The following is a 25,148-nucleotide window of genomic DNA, read 5'->3' on the forward strand; positions in this document are numbered from 1 at the left end:
TGCTGTCAAGAAGTAATAAGGGCAGCCAAAGAATGTGTTTAAGTTAAGATGCTCAGTTACTAAGGTTAGTACATCACCAAGCAGGAAGTACATTGCAGAAATACTTGCAACATTAGTGAGTGGGTAGCATGCTGAAAGAGAAAATAATAGAAAATCCCAAAGAGCATCATTGGCAGTACACACTGTCTACTCATATTTTGCTTGGAGTAAAATTTCCTGTTAAATAGCTGCATTGAACTGTTGGGCATGTATCCACGACCAAACTATTCTCTGAATAGGGTGAGCATTTTCATGCAAGGCAAAGTTGTGGCTTTTAAAACTGGGATTCAAGATACAGGTTTAGTTTCTCTTAACTGAAATGTTTGGGACCAGAAGTGACTTTGGATTTTTCCAGATTTTAAAATATTTCCATATACATACAGATAGAGTCTCACTTATTGAAATATTTGGGAGCAGAAGTGTTTTGGATTTTGGATTTCTTTGGATTTTAGAATACCGGTTTTTGCATATACAGTTGTCCCTCCATATTTGCTAGGGTTAGGGGAACAAGACCCCCGTGAATATGGAAATAACCGCAAATAACAAAAACACTGTTTTTACCTGAGAGGACACATCTCTAGGAATCTCTAGGTCCTCCAGTGCAACTCTGTGGTCAATGTCCAACATACACTGACCATAGAATGGCACTGGAATAGCTACAAATGGTCTTTCAGTGCAACTTTTAGTTAAAGTTGACCACAGAGTTGCACTGGAGGACCTAGACAGTCCTAGAGAGAACATATTAATGAAATCCATGAATAATCAAATCCGCAAATATCAAAGCCGCAAATATGGAGGGATGACTGTACATACATAATGAGATATCTTGGAGATAGGACCCATGTTTAAACACAAAATTCATTTTGTTTCACATATACCGTATACACATAGCCTGAAGGTAATTTTATACAATATTTTAAATAACTTTGTGCATTAAACAAAGTTTGTGTACACTGAGCCACAGAAAGCAAAGCTGTCATTAGCCACGCATGTGAACAGTTTTGGATTTCCAGGTAAGGGATACTCAACCAGTATACATGCCCCTAAATCATTCTTAAATCATGGCCCTCATCTTAAATCATTCCTGAGAACAAAATGATATTTTATCCAGTTCTAATAATGTCCAGGTCTCAGGGAACTCCTACCTTAAAATTATTTTATCTACACTTAAAAAAATGTATTATTTTTGTAATCAAAATCTGTTGCTGAACCCCTAGCAATACCTCACAGAAGACTAGGATTCTAGGGAACTCTGTGTAAGTAACTCTGAACTATAGCTATGAAAACAAATGTTAAAACTCTGAGACTGACCTAGCTATTTGTTGGAGGTTATTGCTACTTAATATGCTTTAATATTGAATTAACAATTTTTAGGTGGCTGAATTGTATGAGGAGTTGAAAAAAAGAGTTGGCAAATTCAATATGCACGTCGATACTCACCCTCCTGCCATGGATCATGAGCATGTCTACAAGCAGCGCTTCTTCTTGCAGGTGAGGCAACTGGATGTGTCAGGTGCAATTTGTTTTTGCTGTTGCTGTTAGGTCAACTTCAGGTTATGGCACACCATCCTGGGGATTTCTTGGCAAGATTTACTCAGAGGAGATTTGCTATTGCTTTCCTCTAAGAGAATGTTACTTGTCCAAGGTCAGCAGTAGTTTTCCATGGTTGAGTGGTGATTAGAACCCTGGTTCCTAGGACTTCCAGTCCAACACTCAAACCACTGTTTCACGCTAAGTCTGATGAGGCACACATTAATATTAAAATATGTGTGGTTGGACCTCCGTAGTAAGACTTAAAATGATTTTAATGTTCATTTGAGTTGTACCAATGTAATACCCAGATGGATGAAACCCCAGCCATGAAGGAACAGGTTTTATGTTTTGTGAAATTTGGTTTTCATGATTTTATTACACACACATGGTAAACCGCCGACCGGGTTACGAATTTAATTCGTTCCGCCGCCGCGTTCGTAACCCAAATCTTCGTAAGCCGAAAAAGCCATAGGCGCTAATAGCGAAAGCCGCGATTTCGTGCGAAAAAGCGCCGAAAAGCACCAAAAATTTTTTCGTAACCCGAAATAACCTTCGTAACCCGGAACAGTTTTTTTCAGTGGATTTTTTTCGTAACCGGAAATTTCGTAAGGCGGCGCATTCGTATCCCGGGTACCACTGATATGGGAACAAGTTCTTTATTCATATTGATATGACCCAATATATAGGTGAAAATTTTAAAATGTCATACTTAAAAATGCTTTGGAGACAGTGTGTGTCATGGTGAGTGCTGGACCTGGAGACCAGGGTTCAATTCCTGCTTGGCCAGAAACTCACTGGGTGACCTGGGGCAGGTCACATGCTCTCAGCATCAGGAAAAGCATTGCCAAACCACCTCTGACAAATCTGGCCAAGAAAACACTATGATTGGTTTGACTTAGGGTCAGCATAACTTGGGAACAACTTGAAGGCACACAACGCACACACACTTTTGTATTGTTTTTTAAATGTACTGTTTTAAATTTCTTGATAGCCACCTTGAATCTCTGTTTTGGAAAAAATGGAATATAAGTAGATGATGATGATATGTCACATAAATAGCATCTTAGGTGAGGTTGTATGAGGGGCTCACATGCCAGGCATTGAAGCTTAAATAACCAGAAATCAGTATTGGCTCCCTTGATTAGTTGATTATTCAGTGGCCATAACAGTGGAGTGAATAGATTTTTAAGGGGAGGCATACCTTTTAAAATAGCAGCTTTCCTCTTCTTTTCAGGTGGTCATGCTGGAGCTTTCTATCCAAATTATTTTACTTTGGGTCAATATGATGAAGAAATGGCTGTGTGAGGAACTATCAGGCAATGATCCTAAAACAACTGTAGTGGTATGTTCATGAAGTTTGAAGTAGCCCATACTATATACACAATAAGCTAATAATTGCTATTGCAGTTTTTCCTTCTCTTCCTTCTTCATCTATGGCCCGTACACACAGGCTTAAAAGTAGCGCAGAGCGCGTACAGGTTAAGACGGGGCGGTGCTTCTGCTGCACTGCCCTAACCCTAGTGCGCGCTGTGCGCGCACAAAATGGCAGCGGCCGTTCCACACGACCACCGTCATCAATACATCACAGCCGCGCCGCCTCCAAACGAGGTGGCGCGGTTGTGACGTATTGGGGTTGTGGCCTTCCTCCGCAACCCCGGAAGGAGCTCCGTTCGGAGCTACTTCCTGGTTTGGTCCGTGGGCGCAGCCTTCAACGCTGCGCCAGCGACCAAAGGAGAAAGGGCCAAACGTCCCCTTTCTCCTCTCTCCGCCGCGCGGGGTGTCCTTGGGGCTTGAAGCCTCAAGGACACCCTTTCCAGGCTGCGGGGAAGGGCCTTTTGCCGCTCCCCGCAGCCGGAAAGCGGCGGATCGGGGCTCAGCGGCTGCCGCTCTGCTGCTAGGCCCCGATCCGGCGGGGAAAAGTGCGCCTACAGGCCGCCCCAAGGGGCGGTCTGAACGCGCCTTATTTCCCTTCTTAAATTTACAGTTAATATCCTGGCTTCCCCCCTATCCCCTGGGTTTTATTTGTTTGTTAGTTTTGGCGACTTCAAATCTTTGTCTTGATTCTTCCTTAAATTCTCCTGATCATATTGTCTATTTCTTCTATTTATTACATTATTAATTTGTGAAATAATTTGCAAAGACCCTCAGAGTAACTGACAATATGATACTGTACAGTTTATCCTTCATTGTATCCCAGATGCAGTCTGCTGGACATACAGTAAGGCCAGTACCACACTGCATTGTTACAATCATTCTTCCTTATCCGGATTCTTTATCCACAGTATCAACTGTGCTGGCTTGAAAATATAAAAGTATATACAAATTCTAAACAGCATACCTTGTTTTTGCCATTTTATATGAGGAACACCATTTTACTAAGTCATTGAACATATGGGACTTGAGTGTCCATAGATTTTGGATCCACAGGGGATCCTGGAACCAAACCTCAGTAAATACCAAAGGCCCACGTATAGCACTATTATTCCAATTCCTCTGCACAGCTGCTTCCTGTGATATCCTGGGATTTGCAGTTTAGGGAGGGTACTTAGCATTCTCAGCCAGAGAGCTCTTAGGTCTCACTAAACTATAAACCCCAAAATTCCACAGGGGGCAGCCATAGAAAAAGTGCTATAACAGTGTAGAGTGGTATTCTATTAAATCTTTAAGAGTTTGCTTTAGAACATAATTGTTCAAGAAAGAAAAGTTTTGTGCACTTCCAGATGTGGTTGGACTGCATCTCCCAGCATTGGCTTTGCTGTCCTGGCCTACTAGGAGTTGCAGGCCTTATTTCCAACCCTCCTGAGGTCTCATCGTACTCTGTAATTTGCTGATTCTGTGTTTTTTAAAATTCCTGTTCTGTTTCTCCTTGATGGAAGAGGGGTAAGTATGTCAGCCAAAGAAGTTTGGCAAAAACTGCTGGAAGTGCATAGGCAGCTTCAGAGAGATGATGGATTTGAGCAAAGCCTGGTGGAGGGAAAAGAGAGCAAAGGAGGCAGGATGTTGGGGACAAAGAGAAGAAAAGCCAGCACAAACCTTACATGAGGCCCAGGGATGAGGACGATTCAATGAGACTTATCCATGGGCCTTTCGAACAGTCCTGGTGTGGAACGAAAGGGGCGGTATGGGAATGGAACGGAGCTATCACCTGTTAAGATCATGCGCTGGAACTATTCAGAAGCGTTCCTGAAAATCACCCTCTCTGGGATGGATGTGGAACAGAACGGGCCCTTCCGGCAGCATCGGCGAAGTTCCTGTGTGTGATAAAACAGGTGATATCCCCGTTTGGTTCCCATCCCATCCCTTTTCATTCTGCGCAGGGACCATTCTGAAAGGCCAGTGTGATAAGCTCCTATCTGTTGGAAGAAAGAGATCTGACATGTGGCAGAACCTTGGATGCTAAGAAGGCACTGGGCCAAAATGGGAGTCAGAGGTAGGGTTACCAGGGCTGTATCCACATTGCAGAAATAAATCACTTTGACATGACTTTAACTGCCATGGCTCTGTGCTATGGAATTCTGGGAATTGTAGTTTGTAGTGGCACCTGAGCTCTCTGACAGAGAAGGCTAAATGTCACACAAAACTACAATTCCCAGAATTTCATAACATTGAGCCATGGCAGTGAAATTGGTGTCAAACTGGATATTTTCTGCAGTGTGGATACAGCCCAGGTGAAATAAGACACAAGTCCCCTGTTCCTTTAATGATTGTATAGAAGAGGGAATTTCAACAGATGCTGCTTGTCATGCAAACAAAATCTGTTTAAATTCCCTATTCTATGAGTTAAGTGTGGTCTAAGGAGACACTGGAAAAGAAAGATTTAATCCTAGTTTGGGAGAAAGACGGAATATAAATCCTTGACATAAATAATAAAATAAATAAATAAAAAAGCTGAATTAATAGCATAGTTATCTTTTGAACCAACCATCTAAGTTGGTTCCTATAAAACACTCCTCTGCTTCCCTCGTATCCCCTGGGTTTGTTTGTTTGTTTTGGTGACTTCAAATCTTTGTCTTGATTCTTCCTTAAGTTCTCCTGATCATATTGTCTATTTCTTCTATTTATTACATTATTCATTTGTGAAAATAATTTGCAAAGACCCTCAGAGTAGCTGACAATACTCACAAGCTGGCACAATTTGTGGAACACTTCCTTTTGAAACTGTCTGGAAATGTGTTGCATAAACGATGTGGTTTACCAGCAAAATTACAATTCAGATCCAACGACTTCCTGTAAAATTGGGAAGGAGGGGAGAGAAAAGAACTCGTTTCTGAACATGCATATTTTTTTCTCAACAGTTGAAGAACATTCCCCCTTATGGCTTCCTCTACTATAAGCAGCTTCAGTCCCTGTTCAGACAATGTGGCCAAGTAAAATCTATTTCTTATGATGGGACCAAGTAAGTGAATTGCAGTTCTTAGCACACAACATATTTTTAATGGTTCATCATCATGGGAATAAAAATATCCACCCAGCAAGTGATTACTGGGAATATCATTGCTATCTTTCATCTCTCTTATGTCCCACCTTTTACTCCCCTTCTTGTCCCATTTTACACTGATTGGTAAAATTCCCTCCCTATTTTCACAACCTTCAAATGGGGTCACTAAGGCTGCATATACATTGCACAGTTAATGAGTTTGACACTGCTTTAACTGCCATGCCGTCATGCTATTTCGTTTGGGGTTTTTAGTTCTATGAGATATTTGGTCTTCTCTCTCAGAAGCTCTGGCGCCACAATATTCCGGGATTCCTTGGGATGGATGGTATTTAATGTCCAACTGCATTATTTCTGGACAATGGCAGCAACCTCAAGGAGAGACAATTTCAGACCTGGGGATCTCTCACATTATGCAGTTTAACTACTATCACTGCATCCTGTGGTATCCTGGGGTATGTATTTTGGTGAGGGGTTAGCATTCTCTGACTGAGAAGTGATGTCTTCCAACTCTATGATTCTATGATTCCCTAAACTACAAATCCCAGGCTTCCCTGGGGATGGAACCATCACAGTTAAACTGGAATTGTCATGCTACTGTTTGTTGTTGTGTGCCTTCAAGTGGTTTCTGACATGGCAACCCTAAGGCAAAATTTGCACAGTTTTTTCTTAGCAAGTTTTATTTAGAGCGGATTGGCCATTGCCTTTCTCTGAGGCTGAGAGAGTGTGACTTGCCCAAGAACACCTGGTGACTTTTCATGGTTGAGTGAGGATTCAAACCCTGGTCTCTTGGAATCTTAGTCCAGAATTTCAAACCACTACATAACACTGGCTCCCAGTGTTACAATTTTGTATGTGAAAGGACCCCAGGTAATCTTGCTTAATCTCAATTGCAGCTACATCCTGGTGAACTGACTGCATTTCCCATGGAGCCATTTTATTTCTTGGCAGGAAGTTTGACATTCCTATCTGGGACTTGGGGTAGCTTTGTTGTTGTTGTTGTTGTTGTTGTCTGCCTTCAGGTCATTTCCAACTTAAGGCGAACCTACCATGGGGTTTTCTTTGTTCAGAAGGGTTTTGTCTTTGCCTTTCTCTGAGGCTGAGAGAGTATGAATTGGCCAGGGGTTACTCAGTGGGTTTTCATGACTGAGTGTGTATTTGAACCCTGGTCTCTAGAGGCATAGTCCAACACTCAAATCACCACACTGTGTTGCTCTTACAAATATTAAAACACATATAGATAAAAGGACACACAAAGACTCAAAACACTAAATACTATTACTGAAGTTCCATTCAAATGCCATTTAATACAAAACCATTGAAAAGTTAACAATACCATAAAACTATTGGATCCCATCTAATCTTGGAAGCTAAGCGGGTCGGCCCTGGATGGGAGATGGTCAACTTGAATGGGAGATCACCAACAAATACTAGGTGCTGTAGGCTATATTTCAGAGGAAGGAACTGGCAAATCCACCTCTGAGTATTTTTTGCTTAGGAAAACCCTATGAAATTCATGCGGTCACCATAAATCAACAGGTGATTTGAAGGCACATACACAAACAGAAGAGCACACTATTAAAAGCCCTCACAGACAGTTCATAAGTGCCTGTTGGCATAGAAAAGCTTTCACTTGTTGTCATAAGGTGAGTGTGAAGGGAGCCATCATGTCTTTCCTAGTGAGGGGATTCCAAAGCCTAGGAGTAGCCACTGAGAAGACCCTTGATCAAATTCCCATCAGAATTACCTGTGAAGGTAGTGGGACTGTGGAAAGGGACCAGATGACTCTCAGTATCATTTGCCTTTGTAGCCACGCGTGCATAAGTTATGATGATTCATTTGTCATTGTTTCAGATGATGCAATATAAGTCGAAAATGCAACCATTTTTCATCTCCTTCTTTTAAATATTAACCAAATCATACTACAGTGGTGCCTTGGTATCCACTGATGTTTGGTTCCAGGACCCCCTGCAGATAAAACCCGTGGATGTTCCAAGTCCCGTTAAATACAATGGCATTGTAAAATGGTATCCCTTATATAAAATGGGAAAATCAAAGTTTTACTAGCCGTGGATGTTTGAATCGATGGATAAAGAATCCATGGATACGGAGGACTCACTAAAGGGGCACTAAGGGGATTTCAACAGTTTTCTTGGTACTGATCTTCAGAATACAATGTTTACTCCATTTTGTTTGTTTGTTTTAATATAGAGCCTTTGTAGAATTTTCCCGGAATCCAACAGAAAGGTTTATAGTTCTTCCAGCAGTGTATTTGGCCCTCAAGATGTCACAGCTCCGGATGCAGCTTGAACTTAACGTACATTCTCCAGAAGATATTGAGGGCAAAATTGAAGGAGGAGGAACTACGACTGTAAGAGGCACACGGTATGCTCTTGTGGAGAGATTTTAAGTTCCATTCCTTAAGGGGACCATTTTGTTTCACTTAAACTATATTCCTCAAACACAGTCATATGGCCAGAGTTGTGTATATGGCCAAGAAAACTAGCATTTGGTAACAGAAACAAAATATGCCAAATAGGTGGTGATTGTTATTGTTGTGTGCCTTCAAGTTATTTTTGAGTTATGGTGACCATAAGGCAAACTTATAAGTGTGTTTTCTTGGAAAGATTTGAGTTTGCCCTTGCCTTCCTCTGAGGCAGAGTGTCTTGCCCATGATTATCCAGTAGGTTTCCAGGGCCGAGTGGGGATTTGAACCCTGCTCTCCCAGCTTCCTAGTCCTGCACTCAAACAGCTACACCACCCTAGCTCTTGCCAAAATACAGGTACATCTTCTTTGAGTAAGTTAGAATCAGTTATCTGGTCTGGAGGAGTGAATGCAGACCACTAAAGCTCTATCTATGGAAAATTCTACTGAATCCACTTTTTGGGAGAATTTAGACATGTTGTTTATCACAGTTTTTTTGGTACAGGTGCCAAACTCTACTTGTTAATAGGCCACACAAGTCCCACACCAGACATACAGTGTGATTTTCCTTACCAATATATCTTGCATTTATTGTGCATTGTCTTGTGATTGGTCTTTGGAATTCTACAGGTAACTCATGACTACTAAGCTCTGCTGTGTTATATAGGCTTGGAAGGTAAAAAGAAGCTTTGATTGTTGATGGATATATCTTTCAGGAGATGTCACTTCTTCTTTGTGGTCTCTGTGAATCACACAAATGAGTTTTATCTGTGCCTGCACAGTAAGCTTGGAACCTTCTAGAATCGCTGGGCAAAGTTAACTTTGCAACAATCTGCAACTTTTTGGCGGTAGCTCTGCCCATCCTGATCACCCCAATATAAGCCCTCTAACGGTCCCGCGCCTCTCCAGTTCTTTTTGTCCGTCACGCTAGCAGCTCTAGAGAGCTCCGTTTATGGAATTGCTTCCCCAAGCCTTTCTAAGTCCTAATTTCTACTGAAATTTGGTATTGACTTGGAATGTTTGACCACTCTTTTGGACTCCCTTAGTGACTGACATGAATCGATTGACCCTTGACCACTCTTCTGCCTAATGGACTACCTAACTTAAGCTATGGCTTCCCACTTGACTTCATTCAAACATTGTGTTGTTTGCAGGGGTAAGATTCCCAGGCAAGACCCACATGATACTTGCCTCTTATGTTTTGGGAGAAGGCCACAATGTTGGCTCCTGTCCTCAGTGTAGGCTGCTCACTCCCCAGGCTCGCAAGAACGACTCTCGTCTGAAAGCAGCACTCTACAAACAGATCTTGCAGCCAGAAATTGTCCCTGAGGTGGCTGCTTCATCCAGAAAGATACAGTTTGATTCAGCCCCTAAAAGGGATGATTCCAGCTCTAAAAAAGGGGACAAGACCCCTAAGTCTACCGAGGCAAGTCTCTCTCCCAAGCTTATTACATGCTGGTTGACATCGGGCAGCTTCACAAGGCCTCAGCTTCTAGACGCCATCCTACATCTCCAGCCACTTGACAATCTGTCCAACACGGGTCAGTCTGGATTGCGTCGCCTGAACCCTCACCGGTACTGGTGCGCCGAGGCTCCTTGAAAGAGCGCCCTGTCCTTGGGGTCCACTTGGATACCTCTACGGGTTCATCTCGATCTTTGTTTCCATTGGCTTGGTCTGTGAGACAGCCTTCTCCACCTCTGGCCTTGGTAATCCTCGACAATGCTTCACTGACTGATGATGTTAAGACATTTTATGAACAGATCATCAGGATGTCTAATGCTCTCGGTATCGAGCACAGCCATACGGAGGAGGACTCCTTAGACCTCCTCCGTATTGAACATGAGATTAATCATAGGGAATAGCCATTCCCTTTGTCTGGTTTCATACTGGCTCCTCCAAAGATCTCACTATACTGTGCATATACATTACAGCTTAACCATCATGGGAGCAAGAAACATATTTTTAAATGTAAATGAAAAATTCTCAGGATGTTGAATTTTGGAGTTGGCTATTGAATTTTGTGTCTGTCATGCTTACATGGACTCTCAGATTACAGTTTGCAAAAACAAAACAAACAAAAAAACCCACCCCAAAACAGGGGGAACATTTATGTGTATGCTTTGAATGAGGTAAAGTGCTTAATATTTCTGGGAACATGCTGTATAATGTTTTAAACACTAAAGTATGTTTTAATAAGATTTTGAAGAATGAATGAATGAATGAAGCAATTAATCATATGTATGTAAACGTAACCATATACAGGTTTCCAGTTCCCATTCTGAAGTTAGTTCTGCCCTTGTTAACAAGTAAATCATTATTTCTAAGTTCTGAAGTTATATGCTGGCTATATATTACACACACACACACACACACACACACACACAGAGAGAGAGAGAGAGACAGAGAGAGAGAGAGAGAGAGAGATACTGCTTTAGTTTTGAATAGATGTGAATAAAATGGAGCTAGGCTTTGTATGAGGGTTCTTTTTTGCGGGGGATGTGTGTATTCAAATTGCCTCAGAGTGTGGTGGAGTCCCCTTCCTTGGAGGTCTTTAAACAGAGGCTGGATGGCCATCTGTCAGAGATGCTTTGATTTTGATTTCCGGCATGGCAGGGGGTTGGACTGGATGGTCCTTGTGGTCTCTTCCAACTCTATGGACTTTATTACACGTGAGGAATTTCTCTTAATTTCGAATGAAAAGAAAGTGGGGCCAGAATGCATTTATGTAAATTCACTAGTTCAGCGAATTTACACGAATGCAAATTGCGTTTGAACTGGTTTCCCATTGCCCGAAAATAGCATGCCATTGCCTGAATTTGCGTGTGGTAGTCTATCACGCAGTAACGTTCAACCCCATGATTGCGTTCGGATTGCCATTGGATTATACTTCCAGTTTCCCTTGTCTGATAAACTCCTATGATTCTATGATTCTATGCTAAAAATTAGATTTGCCCCAACTTCATGCTCTTGCTTGAAATACAGTAAGGACCTTCCTGCATAAAAGTAGCCATGGGCTGAAAAATGCACCTCACCTCTAACAGAAATCAGTCTTATAACTGAAGCATGCTGATTTAGCCATAAACAAGAAGGCGTTCCATACAAATAAGTGAATAGAATAGCAGAAAAGGGTAATCAGCCAAGTCGTCAAAGTTCTTTTTTTCTGCAACCGACATAGTGAAACAGGTGTGGTTCCCATCTTTTTCTCTTTAAATTAAGGAGTTGAGAGTTCTTTTCGATGTCCGTCATGCCACCGTCTGCTTATCTAAGTTCCCAGTTTGTGATCGGTTGTATAATCTGAATGGACAGATTGAACATCAACACTCCACTTAAGCAGGCAGCTTAGTAATCTTTAAGGCTAATTTATTAATATAAATAGTAATACTGTAGTCTATTTAGTATTTAGAAAAGAATCTCTCTCTCTTACCAACCTTTTAAGGGTATTTACCAGCCAGGAACAGCATCAACAACAAAATGGCTGTCAAAGATAGCTAGGTGTGACCTTATTGGAAGCTGTCATAAACAGTGGCATTATATTCCACTTATTTTGTTTTTAGAGTGAATGTGGACTTTCAGAAGCATACAGTGACTCCTGTACAGAAGTTCAGTAACACTTTGGAAAATCTGCAGACCATAAGCAGCCTGGATTTATCTATCAATGTCACAGAGGTACAGATTCCTAAACATTCAAAGCTGTATATGTCACCATTTAGTAAGAGTGGTGAATTGTATAGTGGGAGGTGATCAGGGAATGGGTTGTAGGTGTGGGTCTTCCACAATTCCTCCCATGTGTCATTTCAGGTCATTTAACAGTTTGGTGAATAGAGATCTCCAAGTCCTTGTTATCCTTTCCATCACAGACCCTTTGTATTAGTTGCAAATTATTAAGGGATCAAATCAAAAGATGTATCTGTTCAAATACATTCTGGTCATAATCCCATTTGTGGATATACCTATGCAGGAGAAGGAGAAGTAATGTGTCTGCAGGTACTGCAATGAGGGAGTGGGAATGTCAAGCCAGTCAACCAATTACAAATCCATGTAACAGTTACCTTACATGGCTTTGTAATTGGTTGACTGGCTGAACGCAGAGGGTACTCAACAATGGCTTCTTTTCATCCTGGGAAGAAGTGACTAGTGGGGTCCCACAGGGTTCTGTCCTGGGCCCAGTGCTATTCAACATCTTTATCAATGACTTGGATGACAGAATTGGGGGCATACTTATCAAATTTGCAGATGACATCAAATTAGGAGAAATACCTAACACCCTAGAGGACAGGAACAAAATTCAAAATGACCTGAATAGACTAGAAAGCCGGGCCAAAGCTAACAAAATGAACGTCAACAGGGAGAAATGTAAGGTACTGCACTTAGGGCAGAAAATGAAATACACAAATATAGGAGGGGGACACCTGGCTGAATGAAACTACGGCCTGATACAGACCGGCCAAAATAAAGTGCTTCGAGTCACTGGACGTATGCTGTTTAAATGATACATGCGTCCTAAGAGTCCAGAACCACACCAAAGCCACGCTCTGGTCCTAAGGACTGGAGTGCCGCTTTGGTGCAGCTTCCAGACTCTTAGGACGCATGCATCATTGAAACACCATACCTCCAAGTGACCTGAAGCCGCTTATTTTGGCCTGTCTGTATAGCGCCTATGTGTGAAAGGGATCTTGAAGTCACAAGGACCACAAGTTGAACATGACTCAACAGTGTGATTGTGGCAGCTAAAAAAGCCAATGCAATTTTAGGCTGCTCAATAAAAGTATAGTATCTAGAAGATCAAGGGGAGTAATAGTGCCACTCTATTCTCTTTGGTCTGGCCCCACCTGGTATTGTGTCCATTCTGGGCACCACAATTCAAAAACGATGTTGAGAAACTGAAGCTGTCCAAAGGAGGGCGACTAAAAAGGTGAAAGGACTGAAGCCCTATTGCCCTATGAGGAATGACTTGGAAGCTGGGGATGTTTAGCCTGGAAAAGGAAGGTTAAGATGTAAATGATAGCCTGTTTTAAATATTTGAAGGGATGTCATATTGGGATGGAGCAGCTTGTTTTTCTGCTTCTCCAGAGACTAGAACGCAGAACAATGGATGCAAGCTCCAGCAAAAGAGATGCCACCTTAACATTAGGAAGAACTTCCTGACAGTAAAGGCTGTTCGACAGTGGAACACACCTCCCTCGGAAAGTGGAGGAGTCTCCATTCTTGGAGCTCTTTAAACAGAGGCTGAATGGCCATCTGTTGGGGATGCTTTGATTGTGATTTCCTGCGTGGCAGGGGTTGGACTGGATGGCCCTCGTGGTCTCTTCCAACTCTACGATTCTATGAATGGCAGAGGAGTTTAGCTCTTTCAGGACAGAAAGCTGCCTTCCCTACTCCAAACACCTCAGAGGCCAACAGGGTGTCTTACTCTCCTCCAGAGATGCTTTTGCTGCTGTCTCCCTGTTACCCTTATACACTGCTCAAAAAAGTTGCTTAACTGGACATAATGGACTGTTGTGTGTTGTTCCCTTCAAGTTGTTTCTGACTTTATCACAGGCTAAAACCACTTTCTTGGCAAGTTTCTTCAGAGGAGATTTCCCATTGCTGCCCTCTGAGGCTGAGAGAATATGACATCCCCAAGGTCATCCAGTAGTTTTCAGTACCAAGCAGGGATTCGGTGCCTGCTGTCCAGAGTTATAGTCCAACACTGGCTCTCAACAGACTGTTACACTGGCATATATCATCAACAGGATACTGGTCTGTGCTCCGCCAATAGTTACAGCACAACATGAGCACAGGTAATAATAAAATAATAATAATAATAATAATATAATATATATATTTATTTGTATACGCCCTCTGGCAACCAATCCGCGGCGGTTAACAACAGTAAAATATAAAATATGACAATTAAAACACTTTCTCCTCCCCTTAAGACATGTATTAAACAGTATAAACATATTAAAAACACAATATCAAGCATAAAAACAGCAGTTAAAACTAAAACCCTGATATCCCTCTGTTGTCCTCAACCTCACTAAGATGGGGCCACGGGAGGATGAGGGAACCTGGGAAACTGGGCCGGGATGGTTAATCTGGAAAGGCCTGCCGGAAGAGATCCGTCTTGACTGCTTTTTAAGCGTCTAATGATGTTATCTGACGGATCTCATCCGGCAGGTCGTTCCAGAGTTTGGGGGCGACAGCAGAGAAAGCCCTCTGGGAGGTTGCCGCAAGCCTAGATTTTGGGCTGCAGTAAGTTCCTCCCAGAGGACCGGAGAGAGCGGGAGGATTGTACGGGAGGAGGCGGTCCCTAAGATCTTGGACCCAAGCCATTTAGGGCTTTAAGGTGATAACCAACAACTTTTACTGGGCCGGAAGCTGATAGGCAGCCAGTGGAGGGACCTCAAAACCGGAGTAATGTGGTCCCTCCTAGATGTACCTAACACAAGCTGGCTGCCATGTTTTGAACCAGCTGTATTTTCGAGTCAAGCAACAGGGTAGCCCCATGTAGAGTGCATTACAGAAGCTCAGGCGTGAGGTTACCAGCGCGTGCACAACCGTCTCGAGATCCCTTACTTCCAGAAAAGGGCGCAGTGGCGTATCAGCCGAAGCTGATAAGGCACTCCTGACCGTCGCATTTACCTGATTTGTCATCAGGAGCGACGAGTCAGGACACCCCCAGACTGCGAACACAGTCGCTGGAGGAGAGTGTGACCCATCCAGGACTGGAGGTTGCAACCCATTCTTGGTTTCGGGGCCGCTACCATGAGCACCTCCGTCTTGTCTGGATTCAGTTTCAATCTTTTTTTCCTCTCCAGCCCATTACCGCCTGAAGACATTCATTGAGAGAAGAGATGCCATCGGATTCGAGGCCGACGAATGAGATACGGAGAAATAGTTTGGGTGTCCTCAGCATACTGATAACACCCAGCACCATAACTCCGTATTATCTCACCCAGCGGCTTCATATGATGTTAAATAACATCGGGGACAAAATAGCCCCCTGAGGAACCCCACAAGTGAGGTTACCTCTACTGGAGCTACCCCCGAGTGCACCCTTTGAGACCTGCCCGAGAGGAAGGACCGGAACCACTGCAAAGCAATGCCCCCGATACCTAACCCCTTCAGGCGGTCCAAGAGGATGCCGTGATCTATAGTATCAAAAGCCACTGAGAGGTCTAAGAGGCACCAACAGGGTCACACTCCCCTGTCAATGCTCAGACGCAGATGTCGGTCAAGGCAACCATGGCAGTCTCAACCCCAAAGCCTGTCCTAAAGCCAGTTTGAAATGGGTCTAGATAATCGGCTTCATCCAAGACAGCTTGGAGCTGAAGGGCAACCGCCCTCTCGATCACCTTGCTCAAAAATGGCAGCAATGCACCGGCCTATAATTCCTCATATCCAGGGGTCCAGGAAGGGTTTTTCAGAGCGCGCCTAACCGTCGCTTCCTTTAAACAAGAGAAATGTCCTTCCCTGAAGGATGCACTGATGATATCCATGAGAATCTCCTCAATGCATTCCCCCTGGACGGCCAGCCATGATGGGCAAGGGTCAAGAGGGCAAGTTGTCTTCCTCACCTTACCAAGCAGCTTGTCCACGTCATCAGTACTCACAGATGGTAGCTGATCCAGTATGACTACATCGGCAGGTCACTGGACGCCTCGCCTGTCGACTCTGTTTCAATGGTGGCATCTAAGTCGGCCTTATCTGAGAGATTTTGTCTGCAAAGAGTTGTTAAACGCTCACAGCCGGCCCGTCGTGGTTAAGTAAGGGATTTGGCGCAGGGGTCACCTGCTTCATTTCCCTCACCACCTTAAACAGCTCTGCTGGACGGGACTCTTGCAGACGCAATACGTGCAGGGAGAAGGCTCTCTTCGCTCACGTATTGCCTCCTGATAGGAACGAAGAAAGTTCCTATGGTGAGTTCTGTGGATAAGAGTCGAGTCTTCCGCGACCTGCGCTCTAGCCGTCGTCCAAAACGCTTCATCTTCTCAGCTCTGGTGTGACCAGGGCCTCCGATTTGGGGGGGATGGCAAGGGTGCTTGGGAGCGTCATGTCGATAGCCCTGGTTAGATCGGTGTTCCAGGTATTGACCAGAGCATCGACGCGATCACCGGCATTCCCAACCATTAAACCCTCTAAGGCTGTCTGGAATCCAATGGGCTCCATCAACCTTCGAGCGGGCAGACATTTTATGGGTCCGCCACCCCCGGTGGGGCAGATATTGGCTCTAAGTTTCGTCTTGACCAGGAAATGATCCGTCCATGACAATGCGGAGGTACTTACCACCTCCGCCCATGGATATTCCTGTTCTCGTACTGAAGACCGCATACGAGTGTATGACCTGCACAATGTGTGGGCCCTTTGACCAATTGGGATAGGCCCATGTTTTGTCATGGTCTCCATGAACTCCCGAGCCGCACCTGTTAAAACTGGTCTCGAGCGGAATGTTAAAGTCCCCCAAAACTAAGAGTCTGGGGGTCTCCAACAACAGCTCAGAGACCAGCTGTGTCAGCTCGGTCAGGGAGTTGCCAACAACGGGGTGGCGGTAGACTAGCAAAATCCCCAAACTATCCTGGTCTTCAGGTTAAGGTACATACACTCAAAATGGACTGTGTCCGACAGGTATCCTGGCCAAGGTCAGATGGTTCTTATGACTAGAGCCACTCCGCCCCCCCCCCGCCCACTTCCCTTCACCTGCTCACTGACAGAGTACCCGCGTGGGAGGGCCTGCGCCCATATGGCAGTGCTATCCTCTCCCAGCCAGGTCTCTGTGAAGCAAGCCAGGTCGGCATCTTCATCAGAAGGAGGTCCTGGATGATATGGGTCTTGTTTTTTACGACCTGGCATTGCAAAGGAGCAGAGTGAGGTTCTGTGGAATGGTTGGTCTGCTCTCCTTGCCTCCCTGAGAAACAGAGGGAATGAGAAGGGATAGCTTTCAGACAGCGATCCCGTCTTCTTTGTAACATCTGTTTCCTCTCTCCCAACCATACCTCCCAGTTACACCCTCCAGCTTGCATTCTTCATCAAGTGATACACACAGGCATATTGTTCTAATAAGGTAGGTGGTATATAGCCATGGGACCAAGAGCAAATCAAGTCTGTATTCTCACTAGAAGTCAAAATGACTAAAACGAGGCTATTGTTATTTTGAAATGATTCACTCATTAGAAAAGCAATCTCTACTTGGGAAGTGGAAGGCAGTAGAAAAACAGGGTGATCTTGTTAGGTGGATAGATTCAGTAAAGGAGCCACAGCCCTGAGTTTGCAGGCTATTAATACGAAGCACCAGAATCCTGTTGGGGATTTACATCTCATCAAATGGACTTAATCTGTAGGATGAAATTGGTCAGTACTGTAACATTCATATCCAGCAAAGGGCTGCTGTTATGTCACTACATAGAGAGCCAGTGAAATGATTGATGCACAACAGTACATCATGTCTATTGGGCACACTGTGCATTGGGACACCGACTAGGGAGTGCCTAGTGTGCCTGTGTTATTGGGACACTTTTGCCAGTGTTCCGTTAAGCATCATTGGCAATTTTGAAGATAACTCCTGATGAGCCAGAGGTTCTGTGGATTGGCGAATCTTTTGTCCAGAAACTGGGGACACTACCTGTCCTGGACCCCTTTGAAGGAACAGATGTGTAGCTTGGGAGTACTCTTAGATCACTGGAGACCGGGTGGACTCCATGGTCTGGCATGCTGGGGACCCATTGAGGGTCTGCCAGCTATGGCTTTTCCTGGATAGGGATAATTTATGTAAGAACCAACAACTTTCACCAGAGATCCACAACAGCAACTTGCTTAAAAGCAGTGAAGTTTATTGAGTACAGATGAAAGTGATCAGACAGACTTTTCAGTGAAACTTAAAGGCAAGCCTCAAACACCAAGTTAAAAGTACTCAGACACCCACTTTTTTCCTCTCCCCTCTCTCCCCTTGCTTCCCCTTGCTTCCCCGCTACATAGGCTTGAGAAACCCACTGACCTTGGACAGGCTTCGCAGATGTCTCCAGCTAATTAAACAGTGCATTCCAATCCTAGGCTGCATCCTTCCCAACACCGCACCCCCTCCCCCTAGCAAAGCAAAGCAAAGCTGACAGAACTACAGTTAAGCAATTACACAATAATATGAACAGTAACCAAAGTGAATGTGATATTGATCAGTAATTGGCTTTGGAGTTCTGACAATTTAGCCACAGTAGCTCACAGTGATGCAGCTTCCCAAATAGATTACAGCTTTCCAAATAGACTACAGTAATGCACTCTATGTGGGGTTGCCCTTGAAACAACTTGGAACTTCAACTGATGCAAAATGCAGCAGGTAGAATGCTGACAGGAGCCATCATATAAATTCCTATAACACCAGTATTAAAGAATACACTGGTTGCCAATACATTCAATTCAGGTGCTGTAATGACATTTAAAGCCTTAAACAGCATGGGATCTTGATACTAGAGGAGAACTGGTGGCGCAGTGCAGTGGTTAAATTTCAGTAATGAGCCACAAAATTGTAGTTTGATCCTGGAGGCTCCAAGATTGACTCAGCCTCCATCCTTCTTGTAGGTCAGTAAAATGAGTACCCAGCTTGTTGGGAGTGACTGTGTTCAGATTGTAAGCTGCTTAGGGAGTGCTAGTTCACTGATAAGCAGTATAGAAATGTACTTGCTATTGGCATTGTTATTGAAGGAGTGCCTATATATATGTACCTGCTGCTCAAGGACATGGAAAAAGGGCCTTTTATGCTGTGACATCCCAATTATGGACCCCCCTCCTGCTTGAGGCACTGACTGATATTGCTGCTGTTGCGCAGCCAAGTTCAAAACGTGGCATGTTTATAAAAGCTTTTGGGACCATAAACTGATTTTTACAAATATCCTCCCACGTACAAGGTTTCAATTACATTTAAAACTATTTTAAACACTTTAATTCAGTCTTTTTACATTTATTAATTGTTAATATTGTTTTAACACTTTTACAATTATTTTAATTATTCATTACACATGTTGTGTTGTTTTTTTTTGGATGCCACCCTGATGAGATCTTCTGTATTATTATAAGATGTGTGACAATAATCATCTAATAAATAATACTATATAATTACATAATAATAATAATAATAACTCTTTATTTATATACGATTATACTATATTTGCACAGTGCTATTACATACACGACAATAAAATTGATAAAAATGAAACCTGTCGATGCATCTACATTCTACAAAAACTACATATACAACCAACAAATAGATGTTTACAAGATAGAATTAAATAAATAAGAAAACATAAATATGTTACTAAAGTTTAATAGTTAAATATTTTTATTTATTTAAGGGATTTATATCCCGACTTTCTCTCAAAATGGGATTTCGTAGCTGAGTATACGTAAAGTTAAGAAAGATACATTGCCATAAAGGATTCCAGTTACGGTCTGTTGGAGATCTCTGATTTATAAGGTCACCATACATTGAAGCTTATCTGACCACAATTAATAATAACAAATCTAGCCATCCTGATTCATATCTGTTGGTGTTCTTAACCTGAAAAATGCTCATCCAACCTCTGCCTAAAGACCTCAAAAAATAAAGAGTCCACTACCTTTCAAGGCAATCTGTTCCATTGGCAAGCAGTTCGTATAGTAAAAAAGTTCTTCCTAATGTTTTGGTAGAATCTATTTTGTTAAGGTGGAACATCCATCAATTTATCTTATTGCTCTCTTATGAATAGTTTTCCCAGCATGTGCCATGTCCTGACTCAGAGAGAGGTCAAAACATCTGGAGGGGCACACAATTTCTACTTTTTAATTTAATTTTAAAATTTTAATTTTTAAAAAGTAGACATCCTGAGATATAAGATGTCTGTTCCCTTTTTCTCCCATACTTTGGAATGCCCTTGTTTATGTCAAACAAACATGAGGAATACAGATAGGCAAACTAATCCTGAGTTGTATCAGAACTTGGTCTCAAACACGGCAATGTGTTTTTGTTTCTGCAGTCCGAGGAGACCTTTCTAAAATTTTCTACCTCAAACATTTAAAAGTTAATCTTGTAGAATGTTTAGAAACAAAACTTGTGCCAGACAGGGCATCCCCCCAAAAAACCCATGCTATTTATTTTTTAGGTGGTAGAAGTTGGACACTTCTGGGGTTACAGAATAGATGAGAAAAGCATGAATATATTAAAAAGTTTATCTGCTGAGATCAACCACCTGGAGCTGACCCCTTTGTCAGTTCGTCCCTATCCAGATTTGGTTTGTTTGGCACCATTTACAGATTGGGAGGATGAGAAATACTACCGAGCCCAAATCCTGTATGTATCTGGAGACAGTGCAGAGGTAAGCTTAAAAATACAATTTATAATATTAGAGTAGATGTGGGTAGCCCTTAGGCTGTTGTTGCCCTTACACCCATTTTCAAACCCTTTTGACCCCTGCTGCCACCATCCATGCTGCCAAAATCATGGTGTCTTTCCATCAATTCTTTTATCTCTTGTAAATTGACAAAGAGAAGTTACCCTGTTTACCCTATGTTGCTGGAGGGCTTTATGATGTGGGAAGATTCAATTGTAGCTCCAAGCATCATAGAGAAGTGTTGCAGGTGGCTTTTAATTTGAGCAGCAGTAGTTGTGGTGGTAGCAATAAGTAAAATAAAATAACACTCTCTCTACTGTATTGCAGTGCTATAACCAGAGCTTGGGAAACTGGATATTTTTGGACCTCAATTCTAAGAATCCCCTATTTGTACAGTCAGCCCACAGATTCAACCATCCATGGCTTGAAAATATTCAAAACTAATGTAAATTCCAAAAGCAAACCTTGTTTTGCCATTTTATATAAGGGGCCCCATTTCATTATATCGTTGTATTAAATGGGACTTGTGCATCCATAGATTTTGGTATCCATGCAGGGGGGGGGGAGGTTGGAAACAAGCCCCAGTGGATACCAAAGGCCTAGTGTAGTCCAAAAAATAACTCTTACAAGCTCTGACTAAAATAGGTACATGCACTTTGTCTCACAGAAATGTCTTATGCTATCACTGCCTGTTCATGGCATTTGCCTGCAATGAAATTGCTGGTGCAGTGGTGTCTGGGGAGCAAGTTGGCTTCCAGTGTCATTGCCCCATGTTATCACATTGCCACATGGATGAATCTTGGGACACTTTTGTATGTGGAGCCTATAATCCTTGAATCAGCCTTGTGATAATAAAATGGAGAAAAGGCACAAGAGGTAGAATGCCAGTTGGGGATATTGAAAGGATTAGGATAGAGTTGGAGTAGGCCACTTGGGATTCTCCAGATGATGTTGGACTGCAATTATCATCACCTCTCATTAGTTGTCCCCTCTAGGGCTGTTGGGAGTTGCATTCCAGCAACAATCTGGGGGCCACAATTTGCCCATTCCTGGGAAGGAGGATTATCGAGCAAAGCAAAATGAATTGTGGTGGCAAAACAGTCTGAACACATCTGGCCTTCTATCAAATGACATCATTTGGCCCTTAGGACATTGTTATATTCTGGGTCAGAGGTCTGGTCTATTTTGGTTAGTATTTATTGCTTTCCAGTCACTTTGTAGGATTTCAGGATGGACTCTTTCACAGACTTACCTGGGAATGCTAAGAACTGATCCTGAGACACTCTGCTGCAAAGCAGAAATATTACCACTGAGGTGTGGCTTCATCTGGCAACTGTGCTAGTTGTCAAACCATGGAGCAGCTCACTATGGAGACCAGGTGATCTTGCATGGTTTTGTTTCCATGCCACTCCAGAATGTAGTTTCCATTTTGTAATGATGGTGTGAGAGCTGGCAGAGTAGTGGTCCGATTCCTGCTGCACAAAAAGTGATTTGCTTCTAGAGTACCTGCAGCCACTTCACAGATATTGTTTCAGGCAGCTTCCACAAAGCCACTGGCTGCGTTCAGTGAGATTGCTACATATGACACACCATTTATGTGTGGTCACTCTACAGAATCTGTACACTATCTGTTTACTTCATTGGAAGAATTCTCAGTCTTTTGAAACCATCATTGCTTTAATCATGCAGGTTTTCTATGTTGATTATGGCAACAGGTCAAAAGTGGCTTTGGACTGCTTACGAGAGATCCCAAGTCATCTTCAAGAACTTCCCTTCCAGGTAGTGCTTGTTTTTCTATTGGTGCAATAGGAGGTGGAGGTGGTGGGAATTAAGCATCACAAAATCTTCAAGTGTTAACTTTCTAACAAATCACCTACCTCTTCTGATGGATTTTGTTTCTGCTCAGGCTCTGGAATTCAAAGTGCGTAGAATGCGTCCCTCTGCACACTCTCTGGTCTGTGGAGAGCAGTGGAGTCGTGCTGCAAGTCAGAGATTTATTTCTTTGGTCAATGGTTGTGCCCTCATGGTGAAGGTCTTCTCGATTGTGCACAGCATCTTGCATGTCAATATCCTTCGATACTCTGGAGCAATGGAGATTGTCAACATCCGTGATATGCTTATTGAAGAATGCCATGCCGAACTGGCAGAAGATTCCTACGAATCAGTCGTATGTCTCTTTGTGTTAAATCGGTAGTTTTTCAGAGTTTTGAAAACAAGGGAGGGAAGAAGTAAACACAAGAGCCATTTACACAAGAGCCATTTACACTGTGTATGATTTTGATATAAGTTTTGCATTGTTTGACAATTAAGTATAGTTCTTATGCCCTACACCAGGGTGGAGCCTGCAGTTTCTGCATAGCCAATGGTGGGGAAAAGTGGGAGTTACAATCCAGCAGTATCTGGCAATCACATGTTCCTACTCTGTTAAAGCCTAGTAATACGTAATTGTAACAAGCTCATGGCTGGGTCTAGCATAAACAAGAGGAATACAAGAAGTAGTAGTGGTCTGCTTATGATTGTGCAAGCAGTGTGGCAAGTCTGACTCAGCTAGGTGAAACTACAGTTAGGCAATATCCTACATGGCAGGGGGTTGGATTGGATGGCCCTTGTAGTCTCTTCCAACTCTGATTCTATGATTCTACAGCACCTTGGTATGATTTGCACAAATGGAATCAAGATTGAATTTGAAACATACACAATTATGAAAACATATTTCTGATCCAGAAGAAGGCTTACATTATTGCAAAGACAGGTAGTAGAGGGTGTGGGGCCACTCCTACCTGAAGGCCTCAGCATTGCTCTTGCTGCAGTTGGAAGTGACAGTGCATCACTTCTAGTTCTGAGATTTGACCTAAAAGGGACTGATTTTCAAGGTTTTTCTGAAATAGTTGAAAGGGACAGCGGGCCCAAACTGCCTATATTTGTGATGGTGTTAGTGCAATAGTGGGAGAAAAAGAGAATTCCAGCCAGCACATTATTTGAGTGGTGTGGAGTCGCTATTTAGCAGAAAAATTATCCAAATGTTCTTACTGAGCATGGGGTGCAACTGACACAGAAAACATCACTTCTTCCCCTGTCTGGCAGTAAAAATACATTAAGAATTAGTTAAATAATAACCTGTTCGCTATTCTCATGACAGAAAGAACTACCTGAGGTGGCCATCTCACTTTACTGTATGTTAGGGATGACCCTCTTGGTAAGTAAGGCTTTTTGTCTGTCTCTGTCTCTCCCCCCACACTTTTGTCTTAGCTAAGCAATGAAAATCTCAAACGGCTGTTCTCAAAGCCAGAATCAAACCAGGAGAATGAAGCTTCACCTGTACAGAACAGCTCAAGAGAAGAACAGAAATGCTTGATTGAAATGTTGTTGAAAAACTGTTCTGCCAATCGGTTTGGTGCACCAAACTGCAAGGTAAACTTAAAAGAAATGAATATTTTATTCCTCTTTCACCTGCAATGTTCTTTCAGAGTAGCATGTTGCAAATTTCCTGAAGGATAATAGGCAATTTTTCTTAACATGCCTGTTCATAGCAGATTGCATCTTCATTTGACATTGAAAACAGGTGCCATCACAGACTTTTGGAAGGTTTTTTTTCCCCACCCCCTGCTTCATCGAAATGGACACACAGCAAATTTCAATTTGAAACATGTCCCCTTCATCTCTGCCATAGCTGTGAGCTGGTCAGAAACTTTATATTAACTACAGCTTATGGTGTCATTCAAACATAACAAACCATGCTTAATCTTAACTATAGCTGTTTGAGACAAGCCAGTATGAAACCACTGATTAAGATGTTAGGTTTTAAACTAACTGTGGTTAAAATTAACCAAAATTTTAGAGTTTGGATGTAAAACTAAAATGTGATTGACTTAAAACAGAGCTGTAATCTTTCAGTCCAACCATTGCCATAGTAAGAGAAATGAAAGAGGAAGTATGCTAGCTTGTGGATTTTGTAGCTCTGTTTCAGGGATGAGCAGCCTTGGCAAGCTGTATTACCCACTGACAACCCAAAATGATTTAAAAAAAAGATCATAGTGAAAAATTGAAATCATGACCACCAAAACTTCTGCTATGACTTACTGCAACAAGTGTACATTTCTTGTTTGCTTATTAAATACTACAGGTATTCTTCACTAATATGGTGGGTTAGGTTTCAGACCACTACCATAAAGTAAATATTGTCTTAAAACCTATCATATTTTTTTCACTTGCCAATGCATGTAAAAGCCTAAAAATATATCTACACTATCATTATAAAGATATCAGCCTAAAAAAAATAGCAGAAATAAAATAATACATTTTAAAATTGCCATAACACAACACTGAGACATGAAATGCACCAATGCTATAAACAGACTGAGCACGGATAACAAAACTGAC

The 25,148-nt window shown here is 42.6% G+C and overlaps 1 protein-coding gene across 4 annotated transcripts in view; it reads left to right on the forward strand.

Moving 5' to 3' along the window:
• The window catches only part of TDRD9 (tudor domain containing 9), a 154,007-nt gene that overhangs the window by 113,410 nt on the left and 15,449 nt on the right, over positions 1 to 25,148 (forward strand). For all 4 annotated transcript variants that reach the window (XM_042447002.1, XM_042447003.1, XM_042447004.1 and 1 more), the window contains exons 21-29: positions 1,414 to 1,530; positions 2,807 to 2,914; positions 5,868 to 5,968; positions 8,219 to 8,392; positions 11,988 to 12,099; positions 20,541 to 20,753; positions 22,458 to 22,547; positions 22,675 to 22,935; positions 24,018 to 24,179. In XM_042447002.1, coding sequence (XP_042302936.1) covers positions 1,414 to 1,530; positions 2,807 to 2,914; positions 5,868 to 5,968; positions 8,219 to 8,392; positions 11,988 to 12,099; positions 20,541 to 20,753; positions 22,458 to 22,547; positions 22,675 to 22,935; positions 24,018 to 24,179 — 1,338 coding nt within the window. The remainder of the gene's footprint in view (positions 1 to 1,413; positions 1,531 to 2,806; positions 2,915 to 5,867; positions 5,969 to 8,218; positions 8,393 to 11,987; positions 12,100 to 20,540; positions 20,754 to 22,457; positions 22,548 to 22,674; positions 22,936 to 24,017; positions 24,180 to 25,148) is intronic.

Source organism: Sceloporus undulatus, chromosome 1 (genome assembly GCF_019175285.1).
Source record: "Sceloporus undulatus isolate JIND9_A2432 ecotype Alabama chromosome 1, SceUnd_v1.1, whole genome shotgun sequence".
Lineage (NCBI taxonomy): Eukaryota > Metazoa > Chordata > Lepidosauria > Squamata > Phrynosomatidae > Sceloporus > Sceloporus undulatus.